The sequence below is a fragment of the Myzus persicae genome, unplaced genomic scaffold, assembly GCF_001856785.1.
Source record: "Myzus persicae strain clone G006 unplaced genomic scaffold, MPER_G0061.0, whole genome shotgun sequence".
NCBI lineage: Eukaryota > Metazoa > Arthropoda > Insecta > Hemiptera > Aphididae > Myzus > Myzus persicae.
Window position 1 is genome coordinate 554,665 of NW_019104422.1, and position 26,306 is coordinate 580,970.

At 29.0% G+C, this 26,306-nt stretch overlaps 1 protein-coding gene across 1 annotated transcript in view; it reads right to left on the reverse strand.

Annotated features, from left to right (window-relative positions):
* Window positions 1-11,292, reverse strand: part of LOC111042061 (lachesin-like) — a 74,468-nt gene extending 63,176 nt beyond the window's left edge. The window contains exon 1 of the mRNA XM_022326551.1: window positions 11,005-11,292. Coding sequence (XP_022182243.1) covers window positions 11,005-11,059 — 55 coding nt within the window. The 5' untranslated portion in view covers window positions 11,060-11,292. The remainder of the gene's footprint in view (window positions 1-11,004) is intronic.
* Window positions 11,293-26,306: the final 15,014 nt, after the last annotated feature.

The following is a 26,306-nucleotide window of genomic DNA, read 5'->3' on the forward strand; positions in this document are numbered from 1 at the left end:
GAAAAGTTAAAGTATGTCTAAACATTTTTTAATAAATTTGGAAAAATGATTTAATTTTATTGTACAATTTTGATATGTGGATACATAATATTATGTGCCTAATGGTCAATTTTATTTTAAATAAATATTATAAATACGTAACAATTTATAATGGCATTGTACAATATCACATAAAATTAAATCCCTTCCAATGATGCCAACAAATTTTATTTATAGACAATTTTCCATGCATATTAAAAAAAAAACTTTATAGATCCAAGGTCAAGATAATAATAAAAATGATAAAAATAATAATACTAATTCATGCAAAAGTTTAAAAATAATTTTGTGTATGGTTACATTTTGAAATTTTGAATGTTTGTATCTAAATTATTGTTTCGTGATTAGGTATCTACCGCCATTGCTATCATTTAAATGATTGTCATGGACGTTTTTTAAGTGAACCTAAGTTAATAAATACATGCCATATAATACTAAATTATTAACTATAATAATTTCTATATTAAAAAATAGATTCATATACAAAAATACAAAACTATGTTTACACGGTTGACGGTTCTATCAATTTATAATAATTCAAAACAACATGTTTTGATAAACTGCTTTAAATTTGATTTATTTTTACATTGCAAGATAAAATTATGTTTCTTTTAATTTTATCAAAGGCTTTACTGACGATTTAATTTGCTTAAAGCGAGTATTATCAAGTACAAAATGTAGAATTTAAACATTTTCTTTTCTTGATTTTGTTATCTTTTGAACTATAAAATAAAGTTGTTTAGCCTCAGGATAAAATTAAACGAATAATATTATGTAAGAAATTTGGCAATCCCACTATAAATGTTTAATTGACAATAAATATTTAGTAATATGTACTAAGATAAATTAAACAATAATCAACTCTAAAGACTTAAAACAAAATATTAAATTTTATACAAATATGTTGTACCTCATAAAATATAAAATACCTAATATTAGTAGATATAAAGATATTTCAACCTGCACATTTTCATATTTTTTTTTGTTGGATTCTGGAGAATTTGGAACATAAAAAGTTAAGACTTATCAAATTGAACCACATGATGATAAAAATTAACAAAATAATACAATTTAGATATTCAAATAATCTGAAAATTAATTTCTTGTAATCTGGGAAAGATACATCAGATGCTCTAAGTACGATGGTCACTATTCGTCCAGCTTTGATCACCTTGGGATAGGTTAAACCAAACTGGCAAACTTACTAATAGAATTCGAATATTGTCTGCAGTATTCATTTACCTTGAACAATCCACAATTGTCACAATTAACTCAACTCAACATATAAAATAATTCATTTAACAGAGTTTTTATAATGGTTTTACCACTTTTACACAACCTCTATAATGTTTTTTACTAGACAATAATTAGAATTGGTATACATATTATTACCCATGTTCTATATACAGTACCGATATATTTTCATCTTTCTTGATTATAAACTGAATATATTTTTTGTATTATGATTTAGCAATAATTATAAAATAATTACTAATGATTCATATATTTAATGTACAATTATATTGCTTGTTAATTATTTTAAAATATATAGTTAACAAAAATTACAGTGGTCGCTAAAATTTTCACCTTGTTGCCTCTCGAATTTATCATCTAAAAAAAGGTTACACATAATCACATATTTGCACAATAATTGCCCCCATTTTCAGTTCAGGTACCTAGTATGCAAAGTATACCTGTAATTCAGCAGTGGTTATAAATGTTTGAAAATAATTTTTGATTGTTAATGGATTTATGTAGATAATGTCACATAGAAGTTTTGGGTTTTCTTAATCCAGAAAATATATTTTTACATCTCATATAGGTTCTATACTTAGGTGCCTATGAAATATTTAATTTATTACTATAATTTTTTATTTTATAATAAGTACCTAATGAATTACCTACTTAATTTAATTATAATTTGTAACGAAAAACTAAAGTCTGATAATTGTTTTTAAACTATTTTTTTTATGTATGACAAATACATTTATTAATTAATTAATTTTGATGGATTACAATTGAATACGCTGGCAAGCTTATAAAGATAAGTATATTTTTGTTGTTTTTTATTATTTTATACATCTACCATCTATTTATTTTTTTATGATTTTGATGCATACTAAATGTTTAAGAAATCCCTAGTAAATTAAAAATTCAATACTACAATAATTATAGTTCCTCCAAATAAACCAGTAACAGACGACTTGGGTTAAAAAAAGGTAAGAAAAATAAATTGTTGCAACAAGAGAATTCCGATAATTATCTAGTAGTCACAAGAACATTTTGTTAAGGTAGTGATAGGGGTATGAAATAATAATAAAATAAAATAAATTATTATATACAAACAAAGTGCCAAAATACTCGATTTTCTACACCACAAATAACAAATTTCATAGGTAAGACTCATAGGCCATAATAATAAATAATAATATGATGTGTCATGTGTGAGAATAAAATCGAAATATAATTTTACCCATAAGGTCATGTGTGAGAATAAAATCAAAATATAATTTTACCCATAAGACAGTGGGTCTTAACCTTCGACAACGATGTATAGGGTTCAAACTTTAATACATTCTCTATTCAGTGTACATATTACGTGGCGAGTGTGGCGTCCTTAATAATTAATATCTCATCGTCGCACATGGTTACGAAGATGCGACGACGTGTTGTATAGTTGGACACGATCTAACGTGACTTTAATTTTGAATTTTTTCACCCACCCCCTCGTGTTCAGCGTATAACACTATTACGACCAATTACGATGAAAAGTGTCAACCCAGTGAATCGGGGAGCGTAAGACTTTGTGAAATAAAAACACATAAATATGTATTATATATGCTGTGTAATAAAAAGCCAGTGATTATATACCGTTCAATCGTCGTGTACTTGTGTTTCCGTTCGGAAGTTCGTCTATCCCGTGGGCACACCGCACACCCACCCACGAACCCACACTGCACACACAATATATAATGTTAAAGCTCAGTTTAATAATATCAGCGAGGGTTGTTTCGGGTGTAGTGTGATTTGTGTGGTACGTTTCGCGCGTAGCATAGGAGGGTTTTGTACCGGGACGAACACGATGTGCGTTTATAATATGAACATCGCCACATCGGAGGCGGCAATAAAAACTTCTTGCGGTACGGCCGTTGCCGCTATCCGATACGAACGTATTAATACCCTGGTTGATCCTGGGTGGCGAGTGTTTAGGTAGGGGGGAAAATTCTATTTTGAATGTGCAATAAAATACACGACGAGACCGGAGGGTGACCGGAGTTTTTGACGGACGCAGTCAATGAGTCACACACACACACACACACACACACACACACACACACACACACACACACACACATGGACACGTTACAGCAGACACCATTATAGTACTGCTAGGAGTAAACGCGCGTTTCAAAGGCCGCACGGGGACACAAAATATAATATTATAATAATAATATTGTGTGTATTGTTGTACAATAATATCTACAATAATATAATATTATGATGGCATTGTGGCTCGCGCGGGAGATGCACAATACGATCAGGATGGGCCGCTACCGTTGATATAACACGAAGTTGTAGGTAGTAAAATACGACTGCCGCTAGCAATAATAATAATAATAATAATAATAATAATATAACAATAAACGGTGCGCGGGGACACGAACAGATGTCGTCAGACACGCGGCGCAAGTACACGAGCGCGCGCACGACAGCCAGCCAACGGCGAATAGCATTGTAATAATTTAACACCATAATATATAGCAGCCGCCTCGTCCGGATTTGTCGTCTATTGTTTTTCCTACTCTCGGATCCGGTTCGGTCCGACCACGTAACACACGTAATGAATGCGCGGCACTATATTATTTCTTTCTTCGTACAATAATAATTTATCATCTCATCACCTCGCCGGCCAGTGCGATATCATGGACTGCGCACCACTCGCCTAAAATACGCACCTACCGACGTGCATTATTCTTCGGACGTACTACACATGGCGCATACAGAACAGTGTTAATGCGACCGTTTGTTTTTGTGGTTTTTTTTCCTTCTTTCTTTTTAGTTTAAACGTATATTTCAACGCGCGGGTACCCGTAATAGGTAGGTATGCAATCGTATGCGACGAAGACGTCATCCGTTAATGGCTAATACCGAGTTTTGTACTTTTGCGCAGCACAGTGTGTTGTGTACCTCCACCGCCCACACCGGAACGGTGGCCACTGGTCTCGTTTATAAAATCTAGTAACTCTATATTATGACAATAAATAATAATATTAAAATATCGTCGTGTGCCAGGCGAGGTAGATTATTTTCGTTCCGTCTACACGCAAGTAGTCCGAGAACGTTCGCAGATCCATGCTACACTTGCTTGTTGCAATGCAGAGCGACGCTCGAATTGTATAATCCAGTTAACAGTAAATAAATTGCCGAAAATATTTTCCCTAATGAAATGAACAAAAAAATGTGTAGGTATTTTAATTTTAAAATAGACTAAACTATAGGTACCAAACTTTTAATATGTAATTGTGATATCCGATAAACATTTAAGTTTAGACAGTAAAAATAGTAGAAACTAGAAATATATATTAATATTATTAAAAATCCAAAAAAAAATTTAGGTTCATTACAATTAAAAAGTTTAACATGAAACTAAATGTGAAAAATTCTTCAAACTAACACAAAAATAGAATTATTTTGGAAATCACAAAACTCGACTGAGAAATAATCGTGAGTTAAAAAAATCATTTGTATAATATAGGTAGTCGTTGTTTGTAAACGCGGCACCATAGATCGATTTCGCATTTGGTCACCACGGCACAGCCTATCGAAAAGTCAATTAAAAAAGTGTCCGGAGTGTATGTGTCTAACATAATATTCTCGTTACCGTTTAAGAGCTTTCGAGCGTATCGAATTTCACGGAATTGGCGTCTTGTATCACACCCGTCGTTGGTCCGCTATTATTCAGGTCCCTCGAGTAAAAGTTTCCGTTAAGGTAAACTGATTCGGATTGAGCTCTAAATTTCAACTTGCATAATTTATACAATTAAAACAAAACCTCGAAACCAAAACGTCCGTTGTATCTAAATCAGTCTCTTGTCTGTAACTTTTGTATATAGGTATAATATTCTATATAATCCAGTTAATGTTCGAGTTTTACATATTGATACGTACTATAATAATAATAGTAATATACTATAATATTCCATTAAAATCTAGGACATTAATAAACACGATGGAACAACAATAGTTTTCACAATAGTCTGTATCTAAACTCTAAAGGTATATATTATAATTTATAAGTAAAACGATTCAAAATATTAAATCAAATTAAAAATAAATGGATATAAAAGTTATGAATGAATAAATAAACTGAATTACAAATTATATTCAAACATAAAAAAGTAGATTGGCAATAGTGCAAAATAACATAATATAATATATTACTTCACAAATTGTATTATGAATGTGGTTGTTATAACATAACAAAACAAAAAAAAAAAACTTTAATTGGATACATTCAAAATAAAGCTAATGAAATTAATGAAAAATGTTAGTATCAATATTAAGGGGTTTATACTAGTATGATAAATGATAACATATTATAAATGATAATAGATATACAAATAATAAATAAAAAATAAAAAATAATAAATAGATAAGCGTTTTCGATTCCTCCTTGTTTTGATTATTAGGTACAGTAACATGTACAAATGATTGACAATAAGCAGTTGATAAGTTATTTGATGATCGAACCGTAAAAAATAACTAATTTATACACCGCGCAAGAAACATTAGCAGTTGTTGTTGTCCGGCCAACAAAATATTTATAGATGATGGAATTCTAAAAATGGCGTCGTAGGAAAGCACGCCTACGAGGGGCCTATGAAGAGAATATTGGGGACAACAAACTGATCGTCATAAAAACAAAAACAAAAATCTTTTAAATATTATGTAATTATTATTATGACAATATCAAAATCTATTAAAAATCAAAAATCAAATTAATTCTAAAACAAAAAAATTTTTTTTTTAATAACCCATTAAAATATTGACCCCACTTAAATGTAACAAATATTATGGCTACTATTGATCATTCTAATTTATTTAAAAAATACTATCTGAACGCTGCAATAAACAAATAAACAAATGACTGATTTTTACCGAAATGGGAATTATGCACATAGCCAGGCTCCAGCCAGCTACAATCCTTAAAATATGATCGAGTCTAGATTTCAAGAACAAATCCGAGATAACCAAATTTAGAAAATCGAAAATGTATAAATATATGATTAGGGTGTATGCGTACGAAAGCCAGGTATAGAAAATATCATATAAATACTTGAGCGTTCGTTATCATAAGATATTTTTTGTGAATAAATATAAATCGTAAAGTGGCCCCTACTCGCCCCTCACAGTAAGTTGTTCTAAGGAAAAAATTGGCTATAGGTATAGATTTTACTATATGATATTACATTTGGTGGTATTGACTACTAACACTGAACATAGATAAAAACCAAACAATGGGCAATAACAGAAATCCTATGAGTATTTATACGAAGTATATTATTATACTTAAACGTCGAAGCACGAACGGCGATGGTACGCAACTGTAGTATTATATAGATTGTTGTAAAAAAAGAACGAACGCATTTCTGTGGACGGTCACGAGGTCAGGAATCCCTTTTTAAATCGGAAGCGTGTAGGAATGAAACGGTGTTAAAAGCGAAAAAAAACTGTTGGATACAGCGGAGATTGATACAAAAAAAATTAAATTAAAATTAAAAAAAGTACAAAATAATCTGTATTTTTCCCGGAATAGAGGTTTAAGTAGAATATTTTTCCTATACAGATTCTTGCCACAAAGCTGTACGGAGAAATTCCTAAGCCATATTGACGGGAACGGTGTAAGGGCAAAGGGGTAAACACATGTGCGAATAGGTGTGAAAACAGATGCACTACACCATAACAGTAGTATAATATAGTACCATCACAACCACCGCCTAACTTGAAAGATATTATACCGCATTTGTTTGTAATTAAACATTATATCCGAAAGTGGTAAATTATTATTTATAAACTAAATTCATTGTAATCCATCTGTATTCTATTATTCTATAATACGAGCACCTCAATATCTTACGCAATCGAATTTTCAGTTATTTCAAATTCCGTCCTTGTACGAGTAATTCGATTTCTAACCTAACCTTACCTTTGTAAAAAACATCATAGCAGTCACGAATCTGTTGCCATGGTTACCAATACATTTATGGAGGATTGCAAGTATTATTATTATTAATAAATTATTATATTAATTTTCAAGATATTTTTAACCTACCACTTCAAGAGATATTGTTATCTTTATTCTTTATGAATTGTATTTATAAAATATTACTATATGGCCTGTACCAATTTTATTTATTTCATATTAAACTAGCTGTAAAACCCGACTTCGCCCAGGAAAAAAAAAACAAAATAAAATAAGGCGCTATATCTGTGTATCTAGCTTCTCGGTTTTAGTGTACCTCAGTTCACTGGCAAATCACCCGATGGTCCGATGGTGTATCTCGAATTCTGAACTAATTCGTCCGAGATTGGCAATACACGTAGGTAATATAGATTCGATAGATCACTTGGTATACTTTCGAACGTGGTTCAAACAACTCTTTAAACTTTTCTAATATTTCTAAAAATACAATATTTGTATCCTTTGAAACCTTTGTAAAAGTCCATCAAATAGTTATTGCGTTTATACTCTACACACATAAGAATATTGACTTTTGCTCATATTTGAATAACAAACAATAAATTAAAAAATATTTGAAAAAAATATTTCATAGCAACGCACGGGGTACAGTCCATAGTAATTTTTTTTAAAATTATTATCTTTAACCGATGTGACTAATGAATAAAAATCATCATATAAATAAAAAAAGTTAATCGATTTTCATGTGCCAAAACTAAATAATTCATGTGTGAAACTGTGAGTCGGCAACCTATGGAGGTTGAAAACAGAACCTTACAACATCCACCAAGACCCAAGGAATCTATTGATATAACTTTTATTGAAATCGGTCAAGTAGTTTCTGAGATTAGCGCGTTCAAACATAAAAACTCTTCAGCTTTTATATTATATTACTATTACTATATTACCTAGTATAGATTATGCATTTATGCATCGACTCTCCCCAAGCCACGTCTAACCTAACCTTGTAATACATATTATATTTTTATATTTTCCCGGTGCAGTCAATATTTATCACATATTGTTAATGGCTTGTGTTTTTGGTTTAAGTAATATCAATTTATAAGTATTGGATTTCATTATAGAGTATGGCATTAAAAATTATTGATTTTTAAATTATATTACATTTTAAGCTCGGAAATACTGCAGAGAGTAACGAGAATGAAACAGCATAATGCTTATTAGATGGGTTTTCCCTATACTTTTATAATTAATAGTTTCATACAAATAATTCTATACATTTCTATAAAACCTCAATATTGTGCGTCATGAATTAGCGATGTATAAAATACAATAATATAAATTGAATATTATCATTGTAATATCTAATTCAAAAGATATTAACTTGACAGATATATGTATAGAACTATTTTATATTATTTTATTATTAATATAGAAATATTAAGTATTAGATAGATACCCACAACTACACTTTTATCATTACCCTAATTTTCCTATATTTCCTTTAAATCAATAAATTTGTATAATGTACTTGTAGATTATTACATAAATAATAATGTTAACAAAACGATATTTTACAGGAAGTCGAGTCTCTACAAAATTACTATTTCCGTTTTCATAATGTTATTGTATAATAATTGTATGACTAAGACACTATAAGTTATACCTAATGCTTAACCCCTATTAAAAAAAGTGTTTGTAATCACCATTTAATGCTAAGTAGTTTTAGGGGAATCAAACAGACTATGCGCATTAACTACTATAATTTCTTGTAACACGATATTTCTATATTAAAAGTTATATTAGGCACTGTAATTACTAATTTCAACAGTGGGTGTTTCGTGTTTAAAATGATTTGTTATAAATTACTATTAGATTTAAAAAATCCTACATTAGTCAGTAGTCAGTACTAACAATATGGATTTCTAACGGGGAACTTATAAGACGAATTACTTATAAATAATAATAATATATATATATATACATTATTTGTGACAGTTTTAGTGTTATACTACAACGTGTCCAATATAATATTAATATTAAGAGCATTAGATACTATAGGTTAGTCAATGTGGTTACTTTTAAAGGCTCCAAGGGATTTAAACCAAACTATTGTTTATAGTACTTGGAGCGTTTTTAATAAATAATTAACATACAACTTCAGAAGATGTAGTACACATTAAGCGGCATTAAAATTTGGAAATACTCTATAAAAGTCATCGAGTACATCAAAATTTGATGCCTGGAAGCAATAGTAATTTTTACAATGCAATATAAAACAATAATTTGATTTCACTTCATAATAGTATGAAATGCAAATACAATATATAGAAATTTGTATACCTAACTTCATAGTACGTCCTTACACAGAGGCAAAGTGTGATATCTGATGTTACCTATAATACCTACCTGTAATAGGTATTGGTGTATTAAAAATAGGAACTATATTAGCTCATTTTGTAAATTAGATACACTTATTTAAACATAAATATATTTAACACATGGTAAAAGTCATAAAATCTGTGAAATTCATTTTAATTTTTAAAAACTAAACAATTAATTAACAACTAATTAGATAAAATAAAAATGTTACGAGCTCCTAATAATTATAAAAATATACAATTGTCTACGCTATTTATCTTATTACTCGAGTAGGTATAAGTAATTATGTAATTAAGCAGTTATATATTATAATCTAAGTAATTATGTAATTACTATATGTTTGGACGTGTGGCCCATTGACACAATTATTATAAATATTACTATGTTTGCAATTATACGTTATTTCCGCATTGCAAATCAAGTTTAAACATTTACGAACCCTCAATGATAGTTAGGAACTGTGTGATAGCATTACAAAAGAAAAATTATGGTAACAAACTAATGACTTGTGACATCCGTACAATAAAATGAAAAAGCACTGAGAAAATATTAATTAATATTTGGCTTTTGTAACCCAAATGTTTGGCTAATGTTCATGGCCCATTCATTACAACTCGCTAATAAACTACATAAGTTATATATATATATTATGGTTTTCTACTTATATTTCAAGCTTGGATTAAAATTAGAGAAATTGAAAAAATCTTACTTTCGTGTCTAATTTTGAATGATTTACTCTTGCTTACTTTGAACTTAAAATGTTCATACCACTCAAAACTTATTATAATGTATTTGACCCACTTCAGGCCCAATAACTCATGTGAATGCAAACAATATATACAATTCATGCTTTTCACAAAACTTCTTTAAAGTAGTATAAGTTTTAATAGTTTCAAAATACTACGAAATGTTGTTACGCCAATTTGATGGCTTATTTTTATTCCGGTAAATTTACCTAACCAAAAAATCTTATTCTTTTTTTAAAAACTATTTCTCAATTTTTTTAGGTGATCAATTAAAAATTTAACTAACGGAACATTAGATTACCTATAGTTATAACTTGAATACTATATTATGCACTATTACAACATTTTCAATTGTATAATAGTATTTTGCTGAAACATGAAACGATATGTTTTAAAGAATTCAATTAATTTGGATAGGTAAATATTAAATACATAAGGTAAACACTAAAAATACAGTAATTACTATTTAAAAATATGTATATCTTCGACATTTTTTAATGTAAAAATGATATTAAACCGAAGTAATGTTTATTCGAATTGAGCCTAAATAGTTATAAATGATACATAACAAATATTTAAACTTAAACTCATTCGCATAAAAAAAAATGTTGTTTTTAAATTATTTAAATTGTTTACCTCTGATTTGGTATACAGTTTGAGCGATGAACAAAATCAACATTAACAACTTCATCTTTTAACGTTCATTTTCGTTTTAAATCGAATAATTACAAATCACAATACAACTATGCCGCACTAATCACTTCGATTCGAACGAATAATATTTTCCGGACATTGGTCTAAGCATCACACATTGAATTCAAAAATCGTGAACGCGCGCTCGACAGTACATCGTAAAGTCAAAACCACATGGAAGCAACTGGGCCATTTGGCAGTCGCATCGGTATTGTTACTTCTTCCACACAAGAGGCTCGTGCGTGCACGTGTGTTGTGTGTGTGTGTGTGTGTGTGTGTGTGTGTGTGTGTGTGTGTGCGTGCGTGCGTGTGAACCGAATATATTTTTCATGTGTCTAAAATCGTTTTGGTGGGGATCGCCAGCGAGCTCAGCATGATTCACTGCCATGTGCGTGTGGTTTGATGACGACTGGCCATCGAACTTGACAGGGAAATATAAAAACCACGGCATTAAATGAGTCAGGGGTCGGGCGTTATAAACATTGCCCCTAAGTTGAGTATTACGTGAAACGCGATGATTCATTTGTCTTATTCAGGTACCTACGGGTAAACAAAAAAGGGACCCGTAGTCCCTGCGAACGATGAAATGGTGTTAAAAAAAATTAAAAAAATAATCATAAAAACTATTTTAATCCTGTAAAATATATATATTAACACCTTATTCCGGAGGACATTACATTCTGCCCAACATAAACTACGCAAATAGGTTTTAAAAAAATATCAATTAGGCTCATCGGTATATAAGTACAACTAATACCAGCAATAAATTTATATTTATACATATGTAATACCTATATATTTAATTTTTAATTAAAACATTTTACTCGAGTTCATCGCGTTAAATTATTTTGTGATAGTTATTGGATTCCACTAACACCCGATTACATTATTTTATATAATAAAAAGTCCTTTGGTTGTTTTTTTTCCAATAACCTAGGAATAAATGCATAATACAACTGCTGTCCCTACTTTTAAATTTATATACATTTTTATTTATACCCTAAGTAGTTAATTCCATATAATAAATAAAGATCTACCATATAAGCTATTAGATATAAATACACATGCATACATAGGTATACAATACAATGCATGTATCTTTGGTTTACAACCATCATTGTAATATTCACAATCATATTAAGCAGATGGATTTTTAAAAAATAACCATTGTTACTTACCTATTGAACCATATATACATATATACAACTGATCTGTAGATTTTAAATATACATAGGTAAATATAAAGAAATTATAAATATATCGATGTAGCTATAAATAAAAATAAAAATATATATATTTATATAATAAAAGCAATGTCTTGCAATCTAAAAACTGTTAAACTTATCCTTTTATTGGGTATTTTGAAACACATCAATATTCTGTATAAGTTTATACCTAGTATTGATTTATTTTTATTCCTTCTATCAGTAAGCAAGTTCTCTTGCTATAAGACTAGAATGAAAATCCGGAATATTTCTAACATTTTGATAGGTTTCAAATCTAAAGGGGACACTTAAATAAAATTTGACGTGACTAATGCACAATTACATAAAAAATATCCAATCTTTCCAATTAAAATAACAAAAAAATAATTAAAGTTTGGATTGTTTCAATCGTTTTATTATTTTTACGGTGTATAAACAAAAACTAATAATTGGATACTTGGACTTAAATTTTGAATTTGGTTTCTCGACGTTAATTTTTAGTTTATTAAAGTAATGTTTTCAATCAAGTTAATATTATCGACACTAAATGGATACAAACGGCAAATAATTCATTCACTAAATAAGTATGCTTTACAGTTTAAAGTTTAAACCAAAATTCTTTATTTAGGGTTGAACTGTTAACTCTACAGTACAAGGTATACCAATACATTGTACTGTTCAATTCACTGAATATGGCTCAGGCTTTACACCCGAATTGACCCGATTTTCAACATTTAATTGGAATATTTGATACCTACATTATAATTAGGTAAATTTAATAAGTATATAAATTACACAGAATTAGACATTAACTGAGTAATATAACTTGGATTAAAAAACTTTTGTAACTTGTATTTTGTGTTTAAATACTTTTAGATTCTGAGAGGTGCGATAAACGTATTAATTTTTAAACTATGAATGATTTTTTTATGGATGGAAACTCTTTTAATAGTAGAAAAAATGCTCCGATTTTGAACTTTAGCAACTCTTCTGGCAATACAGTTAGTACTTGAAAGGAAGGGGTGTGAAGTATGTGAAATTCCCAATACTTTTCAAAAGCATCATCCGGAAGAGCAAAAAAACAATTTTCACAAAACCAGTTTTTTACAATTTCGATTTTTTATAATTTAAAAACGAATGCATAAATATATACTTGTATATTATTCAAATATTTATATTAATGTTTTCTTTAATTTATACAATTGTGAAAATATTTTTTTGAACTATTCAAATTCATAAGAAATTTTTTATTTATCTTTAATTTTTTTTCTTTTATTGTCAATAAATAATATTTTGTTCGGTTAAAAATATTGAAAAATTAATACAAGATTCTCCTTGTTTATAATATTATATATGCTATGCGCTATGCAGTATATTATATTTTATTGAAATTTATCGAATATATATAAAGTAAAATAATTTATGAAGTACAAATACTTTAACGCTTCTTAGTCAACGATTGTAAGATAATAACCTTAGTAATTAATTCGCCTGGATATCTTTTACTGCTATTATAGTAAAAGCAAACATGGAGATAAGATTTAACGTGACATTAGTATAGCTATATATTATAATACTAACTAAAACATCAAACAAGGTAATAAACTATTCACAAAGATGGAATGGGGAAACATGTTATGCACAAGCTAAATGCCTAAATAGTAAATACCGCTAAAATAGAAACATAACCAATATTTAAAAACATTGGACAGACCGTTGAGTGAAATGTAATGTAGTTACTAATAATGTAATGTTTTTACACAAAAATCGTAACGTTATTGATTTTATATAGAATATTTCATGATTCCATTACCTAGCTTTAGTATTACAAAGCATCTTAAATACTTATATAAGGACATTCTAACCTAAGAAAGACATTAAGTTAGGATTTTTATTAAGCACCTATTTATATTTTATTTTCATACGGATGTTGCACGTGCAAACTCGAACTCCTAGTATGTAGTTTTACGTAATAAAAATAATACAAAATCATCATTGGTAGTCATAAATTAACCATTAAAGTATAAACATACTTGGTAAATTATCTTGGGCATTAATTTTTTGAGCATAATAAAGCCAATAAAATATTTATATTAATACAGTCGACCAACCAAAAAAAAAAGGAATAAAAGATTCTAAATTAATTCTAATTTAATTAAAGAATTATTAAAACCAACAAATTTTGAAATGAAGAAAAATATCACCAAAAGCAAAAAATTATTATGAAGTTACCTACCCTTGAAATCTTTAAGATTCTATATAGGTAATATGTTATGTATAATATGAATAATTATATAATAATATCATCGTTAAAAAAATGAATAATATCGATTTTTATTTAATTTAAAAAAATTATATTACTAATTTAATAAATTTCAACTTTTAGAAAACATACTATTCTTGTCTTCGTGGTCTTCTGTATTTAGACTCTCTCAATACGTTCCAAAACTTTGATTATAACTTTACACTTCACAGTTTGCATATTATATAATATAATATAAATTAACACATAAAGTTGTTCCATTTCATAAAGCAATCATTTGAGTTGAGAAATGCACAAATCATCAAAATATAAATGCGTTGATTAAAATTAATTAACACTATCCATGCGTATTATACGACTGTTTATATATGTATACAAAAATAATTATATACAATATACATAGTATATAGTACATAGTATTTATATACATACAATATATCTATAGGTTAGGTTCACATCCTTATATATACTCGTAGAAACAGTAATAATGTTTGATGTATGTTTTATTCAAATAGAATAGGTACGTGCATTGTGTATATTTGTTTAAATCTATCAAGAATTCAAAATATATTTTCCCATTTTTCGTCTTCTATATACAGGTACTTTAAAATGTTATATTATTATTTATTATTATATTTACAGATGCAGTCATATTTGATTTTAACGTTAAGAATTTTCTGTTTTTTAAATTATCTTTATGGCGAGATATTATTTTTATTACTTCCATAATGTTGTCAAATTTAATAGGCTTAAGTGTATTACCATGATAGTGGTCCAAAAATTAATTATTACATATTTCAGTGAATCATAAAATACAACGCACTCAAAGCGTTTGATGCCGTCAACCTATCATTTCTATAGTAGAAAAAAAATGTATAAAACCTTGAAATAGATGACCTTATTCCATCAGGGTTTAAATTATTATTATGTATTTTACTTAACGGAAAGGTTTTGAACTGTTTTATATCAAAGTATGAAGCAATATCGTCTGGAGTTTTTTTTTTAAGAAACACGGTGATTCTCTTCTCCATTATTTTTACTTTATTTTTATGACATATTAATGGAATTTTCAGTAGGTAAATAAAATTAGTCTATTGTTTATATGAATAACTTAAGGTTATATAAATTATATATATCAGCGGTTCTCAAACTGTGCTCCGCGGAGCCCTAGGGCTCCGGGAGAGTAGTCTAAGAGCATATTGTCCCTGGGCATAATATATTATCTGTATTAAATAAATTCAAATTATTAAATTATTATTATATTTCTTAGTTACATTTTTAATTTTTATACTTGTATTCAATATTATTTGGACCGTACCAATATGTATTATTTTAAACGTTTAAAACTGTAAACTATTTATAAACCCATATATTTTTTATAATTAACATCATCTTTATATATTATTAAAACGTGAGGCGTTTTCTTGTGACAGTTATATCTGAAGTTCTACCGGGCTGATTTTCACAATTTTTTTTTTAAACGAAAGTACTCGGTGCTTATATGAGCCATCAAAAGAGAAAATTCCAAAAAGTTAATTATTTTAATAGTAATTAAAAGTATAAAGTTTGTCGTATACCTATATGTAGGCGGCGACCCTAGGGTTTCCATAGCTACCTGTAACCTGGCCTTTTTATATCGACGTGTAGATATGAATTGTTCCGAAAAGTTGATCGATAAAAATTATCTCGCACACATAATACAACTACAGAGCAGTGCTGTAATATTGTGTCTTCGTCCGTTTTTTATTGTACCTATCGTTTATTTGTGTTTCTTATGAGTTATGACAGTTATACATCTTATTTTTTCTAACGCAAGTACTCGAAGCCATCAAAAGATTAACGTCAAAAAAAATAATTATTTAAATAGTTATTAGAAGTGTTAAGTTAACGACAAATTTTACCAGTTGTCTCACATGGATCTAGACAGCTTACAATACAAAACTGTATAAAATATTCTCCGATTTGGCTGAATTGTAAAATTCTTAAACTATTTAGAAATATGCGAGTACACCAAAATGAAATTGAATTTTATAAGTTTTTTTTTTTTATTGAACTTAAGCCCGGCGACTAGGTCCATTAGCTGTTGTAGGGGTTATGAACTGTGGCAGGGGGTAAGGTTGGTTGGTTATTTGGTTTTTTTTTTACGATTGTTACGGTAGATAGCAAACACGTGTATGTGTGGCAAGGTTTTTAACTACCACGAACCCGGGTGGTCACCCATCCGGGAATTAGAAGCTGTGGCCGTTACTTACTCCTATTCGCATTCCGCGACTGGCAGCAGCCAACGCGCCACGCCGAGCCACTTACAAGTTTTTGTTACATATTGGAAATTGCAAATACCCACTAATAAATCCTTATTCGGACAAATATTCAATTGAAATAAAACCATCGCTATTATCAAGTGATATATTAAAAGACGTTTTTGAAAATATTATTTTTAGTTTAGAAAATGTGTCTAATTTTTCACAATTTGCTATTCTTACACCTAAAAATGAACATTATGATAAGATGAATAATGCAATTGTCACTATGTTGCCAGGACCAGAAAAAAGGTATTTAAGTGTGAGTATAGTGTCAAAAGAATGTGACGATTTTTTGTTTCCTACAGAATTTTTAGATAGTTTACATTTAAGTGGTTTACCTACAATACAGTTTGATACTAAAGAAAGGTGCTATTGTAATACCCTTGAGAAATTTAAATGTAATCTCCAATCTAATGAATGGCACAAGATTTATAGTACGAAATATGTACGATCATTCTTTAGACTTGGAATCTATAACTGGTCCCTAGACTGGTCAGCGTATTTTATAGCCTAGAATTGATTTAACCCCGACAGTTTCTACTCTTCCCTTTTCATTTACCAGACATCAGTTTTCGAATAGCTTTTGCACAGGGTAAGACATTGGATAAAGTAGGTTTATATTTACCCCAACCTGTGTTTAGTCATGGACCATTGTCGATTTTGTGTTGCCATGTTCAGAGTTAGATCTTTCGAAAAGTTAAAAATACAAATAATACCACCAAACAACAAAAAAGATACAATGAATATCGTTCATAAAGAATTTCCATAATAATAATACACAAATTCGTTGAAATTCATTAGTTTATAGTAATTTCTTTTGTTTTGGGTGAAGTATGTATAGTTTTCCCATTCATAAAATAAAAATATATCTTACGTATACCTATCTATAGTATCTATAAATGTAATTAAAGCTTAAAAAATTAAATTATTTTCCATTTTATGTTTTTTATTAATTGCATACTATTCTAACGATGTATACATGATACATCCTTTATATTTATTTGTATATACACAATTATTATTCAACTATTTGATTTTTTTTTACCGTAACCCGGCAACGACGGGTAATTTAGCTAGTTTTTTATGAATTATTGTTGCCTCAAATAGAAATTTCTGAATTTTGAAGCTCCGTAATTTTTTTTAGGAACATAAGAGCTCCACGAACAAAAATGTATGAGAACCGCTGATATACATAATATTTACTATTTAGACGTACCTATATATTTAAATCTCTCGTAGGGGATTTGTAAATATGATGATATATTTTATGATTAAAATTGATTAACATTTTTTATATTGAATAATTAATCAAAGTTAAATATTAATACATTTTACCAGATCACAGAAAAAAAAGTCCTATTGATTATTATCAATACACCGTTAACAAACACCTCATATGAAGACCATTGGTTTTAAAATAATAAAACATGTACATTGAACATATATAAGCGATAAGCCACAACTGTTTATTAAGAAGCACGAAAAAAAGTTTTAAGACGTAATGAAAATAAAATAAAATTAATAACTTCCAGGCTACATCAGGAATGTATGTGGGTGCTTAATAAAAATACTACTAATTAAAGAACAACGTTGTTATAGTTAAGGACACAAATGTTTGCCAGTGTCAACAAAAACATATGCCTTAAGAATCACAAATATTGAAGAGCCACTATTGTTTTTGAAGAATAAAGTTTGGTTAAACATTTTGACTCAGAACACTTAAAGTATAATTCAGAAGTTACCAAAAGGATGACTATTAAGTTTAAAAAAAAAAAAATAAGACATGGCGTAAACATGTTTTGGTACATATTTTTTGTTTCAATTATGTACAGGTTAATATTTTTCAAAACACGTTAACTTATAAAATGTAATTTTTTTGTGTACGAAATATTTATAAAACTATATTTAACCATCATTTATTCAGATAAAATTATGTCAAGCATGTGAACAGTAACTGGACATCCAGAATGTATTTAAAAATGCAGAACGTGCTACTAGATATTTTTTCTCTGCAAAGAAATTGAAGAAATGTTGAATCATAGATATGATTTTGGGTGTAAAAAAAAACAGTCGAAAAACATCTAAAAGAATGCTGAATGTTGTTAGAAATTCAATGAATTTAATGAAATAAGAATACTATGAATTGATTTTTAATAAATACTAGCTTATCCTATGCACTTTGTTGCCCGTTAAAAATGCCTACTCCATATGAAACTTACTTGTGATAATACTAGCAGTACCTATATCACCAGGGCAGGCATTCGCCGCGTACGTAACCCGTGCATGCACTTCGTTGCCCATTAAAAATGCCAACTCTATAGGAATAATATTATGTTTGTTTAAAAATTGTAATTATTTTAATTGCGGACAAGCAGATGAGCGGCTATAAGTGCCTAACTCAGCCACTTTTGTAGGCAATGTGCAAAAATTCGATTTGATGCAGTCCATGTCAATTGAAATATTTATTGTTCATTTTAAACTTCTAAGCAATGATAATATGACTCAATACTTATATTTATTATTATTAACCGTACTTGAAATTATGCGTTTCACCTTAAATGCACATTCCACACTACCCTCGGACTTAAATATTGTAGAAAACGCAACTCCTAGGAAAAAGGATTTATTACCTACCCGTCTCCATATCATAATGTCTATACCCTATCGCAAAACAATTATTATTATTTATTTACCCAAAAATGGTCATTATCATTCATTTTTAAAGAAAAAAATATCATGAAATATATTATTATTTTATTACATTGCTGAAATATTATTATGTACCCATATTCATGGAATATATTATCTAATATTATATGAGATTTACATAAGTTTTGTGCTTTAACCAACGATATGAATAAGTGCGAAATAATTTAAAGTTATGTTTAATGTAATAAATTTACCACCAAATTACATAGTTGGATATACCTACCTATGTGCTATATAATATATTTACTATGGAAATCTGAGGTAGATATTCTCCTATTTAAATCTTCTTTCGTGTATTCTCCAGTCTCCACTCTCGTATTTTACATATTAGATTATAGTTCAAATATAGTTAAGTCTTTTATCTTAGTTTAAAATATTAAACGCTTATTCAGTAGTTAAAAAGTCTCTTGAATGTCAATAGGTAATTATAAAGTAAATTAAAAATACCAATGAATTTCCGAATGGCAAATTGTATACTGAGTAATTATACACTATAGCAATAGTTTTAATATATTAAAAATATTATACAAGCCCCTCATCAACCAATGATTTATTATTTTTGATCCCCCTTCATCCAATGGTAAAATATTTTTTCAGCATCGTCTAGCTTCGTTACTGGATATAAATTTTAATTATAATATAACATAATCTAAACAGACTATACTCTAGGTACTAAACATATATATCACACATACAAAACATTATGTCAAAATGTACATACATGATAAATGATACGTACATTGATACCTAAATTAATTAGATTGCTAGTTTGTAATAACAGATGAAGTCAATATCCACCAATTATGATCCGAAGCTGTGGTATATATAGGTAAGTGGCTTTATAGCCTATTATCGCTTACATACGTTTTCCCACAAAATTGGTGCCGAATGACAGCTTCATTAATTTCAACATCTACTAACCTATTTTATTATGTTTGTAGTGTGATGGAGTACATTTTACGTATTATAGGAACTTGTAAATAATTGTAATATTATTTATTGTATTATTCAATAGATATACCTCAGTATAAATATAATATAATAATATGTTTTGTATACACATATTCCTTATAGTTGCAACCCCAGTGCCACTATGTCCACTATGCCGGCTACTTTATGAATTGAACAACGTTGACCCAGAAATATACAATGACCCATTATTATTATTAAATACTGAAAAAAACAATTTTGCTCTCTGTGATATAAAATCCAGAGTCTACTAGGGTATGTATTTTTTTTAGAAAACAATTATCTCCATTTAGATAAAAGTACTATTTTAACGACCAACAACCTCTGTAACATCATTATTCATTACCAACGTGATATGTATTATAGATTCTGAGCGGAGCGATGAATGTATTGATTTTACAATGATGTGTGTTTTGTGTGTGTGTACAGGATAAGTAGTTGAAATAATGCTTTGAATTTTAACTTCAGTATCTTTTCTGGTGGAAAAGTGGATCTAGTTCAAAATGGAGGTCAAAATGAAAATTGTACAGGAAATTTCATAAAAGCGAAGAAACTAGTGGCTTCTATTTCTACTCTTACTCTACTTTTATTCTTAGGTCGTCTGAGATCCTAAATGGCCAAATTATATAACTCCAAAATTTGGGACCAATTAAGAACTCTGGATTTGCATATTATGCATAATTCAGATGTATGGCTATAATAGGCGCACCATGGACGCCCCCTTAGTTTTTTCGTCATATTTTAGTTTAAAAATCAATTATTAGGATTTAAATGTATCATAATTGTATCGAAGCACAGCAGCATACATGCGTATAGACACTGTAGTTACCGATATAATAAAGATACACATATTCTGATGACATTTTAATCACGGGAAATTCAGTTAACACATTTTGTCAATTAAGCTACAGAATGTATAAGGCACGTATCTAGCTATAATTACAAAAATTTATTTTCCGAACTTTATGTATTCAATTAATTATTAGTGGTAAATAGTAATACTTATTATTATTGGGTATCTTTTTTTATTATTTAGGATTTTCTGAATATTTCAATAAATCTGGAATGACAGTTGCATACGATATTGTTTAAAATTAACAATACATAATATAATAATATAGAGAAAATGCTAATACGAACATTTGATAAAAGTTTAAATTGTATAGTATCTACTGTAATTTGATTTTGAGTAAAAACAAAATCGATTTTGTCTAAAACAAGTTTTGGGTATAAATTTCAATTTTCCTTAATTTTAGATTCTAAGTAGAACGAGCGATGAATGTATTGATCTTACAATGATGTGTGTTTTTTATTTTGTTGTGTGTCCATGCACACGATAAGTAGTTGAAATAATGTTTTAGTTTTCGATTTCGGTATATTTTTTATCGTAAAAAACTAAAAAAAAATCGTTTAGATTTCAGGCTCATGCGTTTATTTTTCAAAACACCATTATTTGTATTATTATTATTGAATTATTGATACAGTGATACACCAATAATACTTACTCTGGGATAGAGAGGTATATATTATTGTATTATAATATTTTAACGATCAATTATATATATATATATCGATTTGTCATTATATTGTATGCTAGATATTCTACTCGTTTTATACTTTTAAGTCTTTGAGACTCTGATCGGAGCGATCTATGAATACTGCGGTTTTACTGCAATTATATGTTTTTTTGTGCATGTGTAGACTTTAGGTAGGTACACGGCGTATCATAGTAGAAAAAATACTTCGATCTTAAACATTAGGGATGATTTTTGAATTGGATCTAGTTGGTACATTTGAAAGGTAAAATTGAAAAAGTTTTTTTTCTTAATAATTAGGAAAAATGACAAAAACTGATGGAAAGACTTTTTATTAGCATCTTCGATACATGGGATAATTTTCAATGGTCATTTTAGACATTTTCGATTTTCGATTTTTTTCCATAATGTCGATAAATACATTTTCAATTGGTTAAAAATTAAAAAATTGATTTCATCAAGATTCGATGGATCATAGATGTTTGGGAGTACGATTGATCGAAAATTCGCGATTGCAGAATCAATCATTTCGATCAACAGTTCACAATCGAATAAATATTTTTGACAATCAATTTCAATAGACCCAATAGAGAAAAGAGAAGAAACTGACATTTAGACCCAATTTCTGAGGATATTTCATAATTTTTTATATATTCTTATTTTTAATATGGTATGTTGAACTAATTCTTACACAAAACATTGCATATATTATAAGTAGCTTATAACTATATATAATGTATTCAGTATACTTTATGCAATACCTGCGTCCTGCAATGTACCTTAGAAAGGTGTAAATAATATCGTAATTCGTGGTATAAATTAGTTTAAAATTAGGTACTCTAAATATTATAAAAATGTCGTCAAATGAAGAAAATAATAAAAATTAATAATTAATGATAAAAAAAATTTTTAAATTAAAATTTAATTGCTAATTAATATTAACAATTAATATTTTTTGAATTACAACGAAATAACTTAAACTGTTGTTTTCATCACTTATTGCTTGGAAAGTATATGAGTACGTCATTCCGTCATGGTGGCAAAAAACCTCCGCGTCACCAAATATACCAACTATCAACAGTAACGATTTTTAAAATCTTAATCAAATAGAATATACCATACATCTATAGGAATACTCAATTAGGGACTGTAAAAGTTTTTATTAATAACACAATTTCAGACTATAGTCAACCGATTTTATCATAAATAATTTATAACAAAATATGTACTTATAATAGTTTAAAGTCAACCGATTGTCATGATTACTATTCGTCATTTAACTTTTGAGATTTAACTTGGAAAACTCTCTCCAACAATTCTTGGTTTATTACTTCATCATGTTTCCTAGTTTAAACATTGAGACACTGAATTATAAAATTATAACGTGTAACTTAATTCTGAAAATAAATAACAATATTGTAAAGTTATTACTGGTGTGGTGAACATTGTTATATTAGAAGTAAGAAACAATTATTGGTACCTTTAAACAAATAGTCAATAATTCATATTATCAAATAACTATTGAGTGCCAATCAAATTTACATTTTAAATTTTTAAAATACTGTTTAAAGTATAACACATGTTGAATATTTTACAGATAATTGAATTGTGTCGACACACTTAAAATTTAAAATAATATGCATTTACCAGTTGTACTTTGTAATGTGTATTACTTTTGTTAAGTTACCTTCCACTAGTGATTAGTGGTATACCTATATGGCTATAAGACATACATTTGATTTTAATGTTGAAAACAATAAAACTCAATTGTCAACAACCTATATTACATAAAATGATAAATAAGTACAGAAAATAAATATAACATTTAATAAAAATGAAGCTATAACTGTCTGCAAATATTTGGGAAGCTAATTTTTAACAGGGCCCAAGGGGGCAAGCTGGCTAGTTGCGCCTAAATTGCTTGGGCTCTCGGGACCTCTGAAATATTTTTGGGTAGGACTTTCAAAATTGTGATTGTGACACTGTATAACAACTATAACCACTAATATAGGTAATACAAATGTAATTACAATATTAAATGTCAATTAATGTTATTAATTATATCGGATAGAAGCCGAATATACACAGATAAACTAGGCAAGTCTGGTCAACTATGGACAGTAGCTACTAGCTATATATACATATACTATAAACTGTTAGGTAACTATATTGATCAGTTAAGATTTTGCATTCAAGAACTACGTGAATTGGGCTTTTAATTTAGGTTTCAAATATTCAACAGTAGGTACATCAATATAGTGTTTATGGATAAGTAATGTCTATTGACAGTATAATAAGTTAAATAGTAACTAGACTGTACCGGCTGGATCAATGTATTATGTAGATGGCGGAGTCTGACTGGTGATACAGCACCTGTTGCAATAAGGTGCACACAGGTACAAACTTGCTCAATCGAATCTTTTCTTGATGACCCAGCGTGTATTTTGGAGCAACGATAATAATTAATATTATGTCATAAATCATAATGCTCGTTACGCATGTCCGAGTCACCGGCTGCATCCGAATTGCATGCCAAAAAAAAAAATGTCCGAATTGCATGTCGTCTCCTGTTGGGGTTTGTCCGAATTGTGTGCCATCTCTTGGAGGGGTCTGTCCGAATTGCATGCCATCTTTAAATCTCTTAGAGGGCTTTGTCCGGATTGCATGCCGTATACCATACGTTTATTTACTATGCACTTAAACAACTTAAACTTTTTTTTGGACTTTCCTATTTTTTAAAAAAAAAATGCATGTATAGAAACGCTCTTTTATGTATGGTTGTTACAACTGTTTAGTGATTAGTTTCTGGATTGAAATATTTTTATATCCGTATAAATATTTTCCCAAACAGTATCTATATTGGAGTAATGTAGTGTATTGTAATATATAAATAATATGCTTTATAATTTATAATTTATAATTTATATTATAATAAACGTATGGGGTGAAAAGGCTAGGTGAAGACATGTTCTGGTGTGAAAAATAAACGCAATTAAAATACTACGCGGTAAAACTATTATTAAGCAATCGGTATTTCAAAACGAATAATTCATCCTATAATCGTGAAAACAACAGGAAGTCATTAAAATTCCCAGACAGACACTCATTAAAAAATATATCCATATTTGGGTATAAATGAAATTAATCACTGATAAGATATCAAACAACAACACGTTATGACTCACTCAAAAGCCTATCAAATCATACCAATTACCGTTTCTGGTGAACGCCTTCAGTCTTCGGATAAACAGAATTAATCAATAACAAGATATCGAACAACAACACGTTATGACGTAACCAACACTGCACATGCTCACTCAAAGGCCCATCAAATCATATCAAGTACATATACAATTTAATATTAATTTCTGCACGGGCAGAAACACACTACCGAATCCAGAGCAACAATACAATATCATGTCAAAGGCCAAGTGGCTAAGTGTTGCATAATGAACATTTATACCGCCAATAAGGTATACCACATATAACTTCACCAAAAGGCAACTTACAAGAATCTATGCACATTAAAATATGCACGGAAGACATAATGACAGTCATTTTAATTCTACTTCAATAAAGGCACGTACTCCACATACACACAATATTTCAACGCCCGTTCATAATATCATTGCTAAAAAAATGTCACGTAAGTTAAGGAAAATGACAACACATAGGGGTACATGTCATGGCTAGACATATCTTTGCAAATAAAGTAACAAATGCAAAGACCAACGACAATATCCAACAACAGAGGCATTTGAACGCCTGATTCACGTGGCAAACGCAACCAGTCTATGGCAACGCGACGACTATTAAGTGGGGATAAAACAATCGACCTCATATATATACACAACGCGCTAACAACAGCCGCGCTCACTCTCGCTCTATTCTTCACGCTCGTCGGATCCAGCAGCAGCATCACACGATGCACTGTGTCGGCGCAGTGCATCATCACAATCAACAAGGCACACCACGTCCACGCAGCTCGTCTCAAGAAAACGTGAATTTCGTTTTGATTTAATTTCTTTCTTTTTTTGAAATCAATTAAATTATTGCGTTTATTCTAACACCAGGTATGAATTCATATTAGTTTATTCTCCCCATTATTTCGCCATTAAAAGAAACTTGTTTACATTTATTGCACTGCCTTAGAGATCTTTAATAATTAATCGTCCTACAATTCTTCCCATATTTAAAGGTAGGGACTCAAATAAAATATTCCTAATAAACCGATCCATTTAGTCACTATTATAGGTACCCG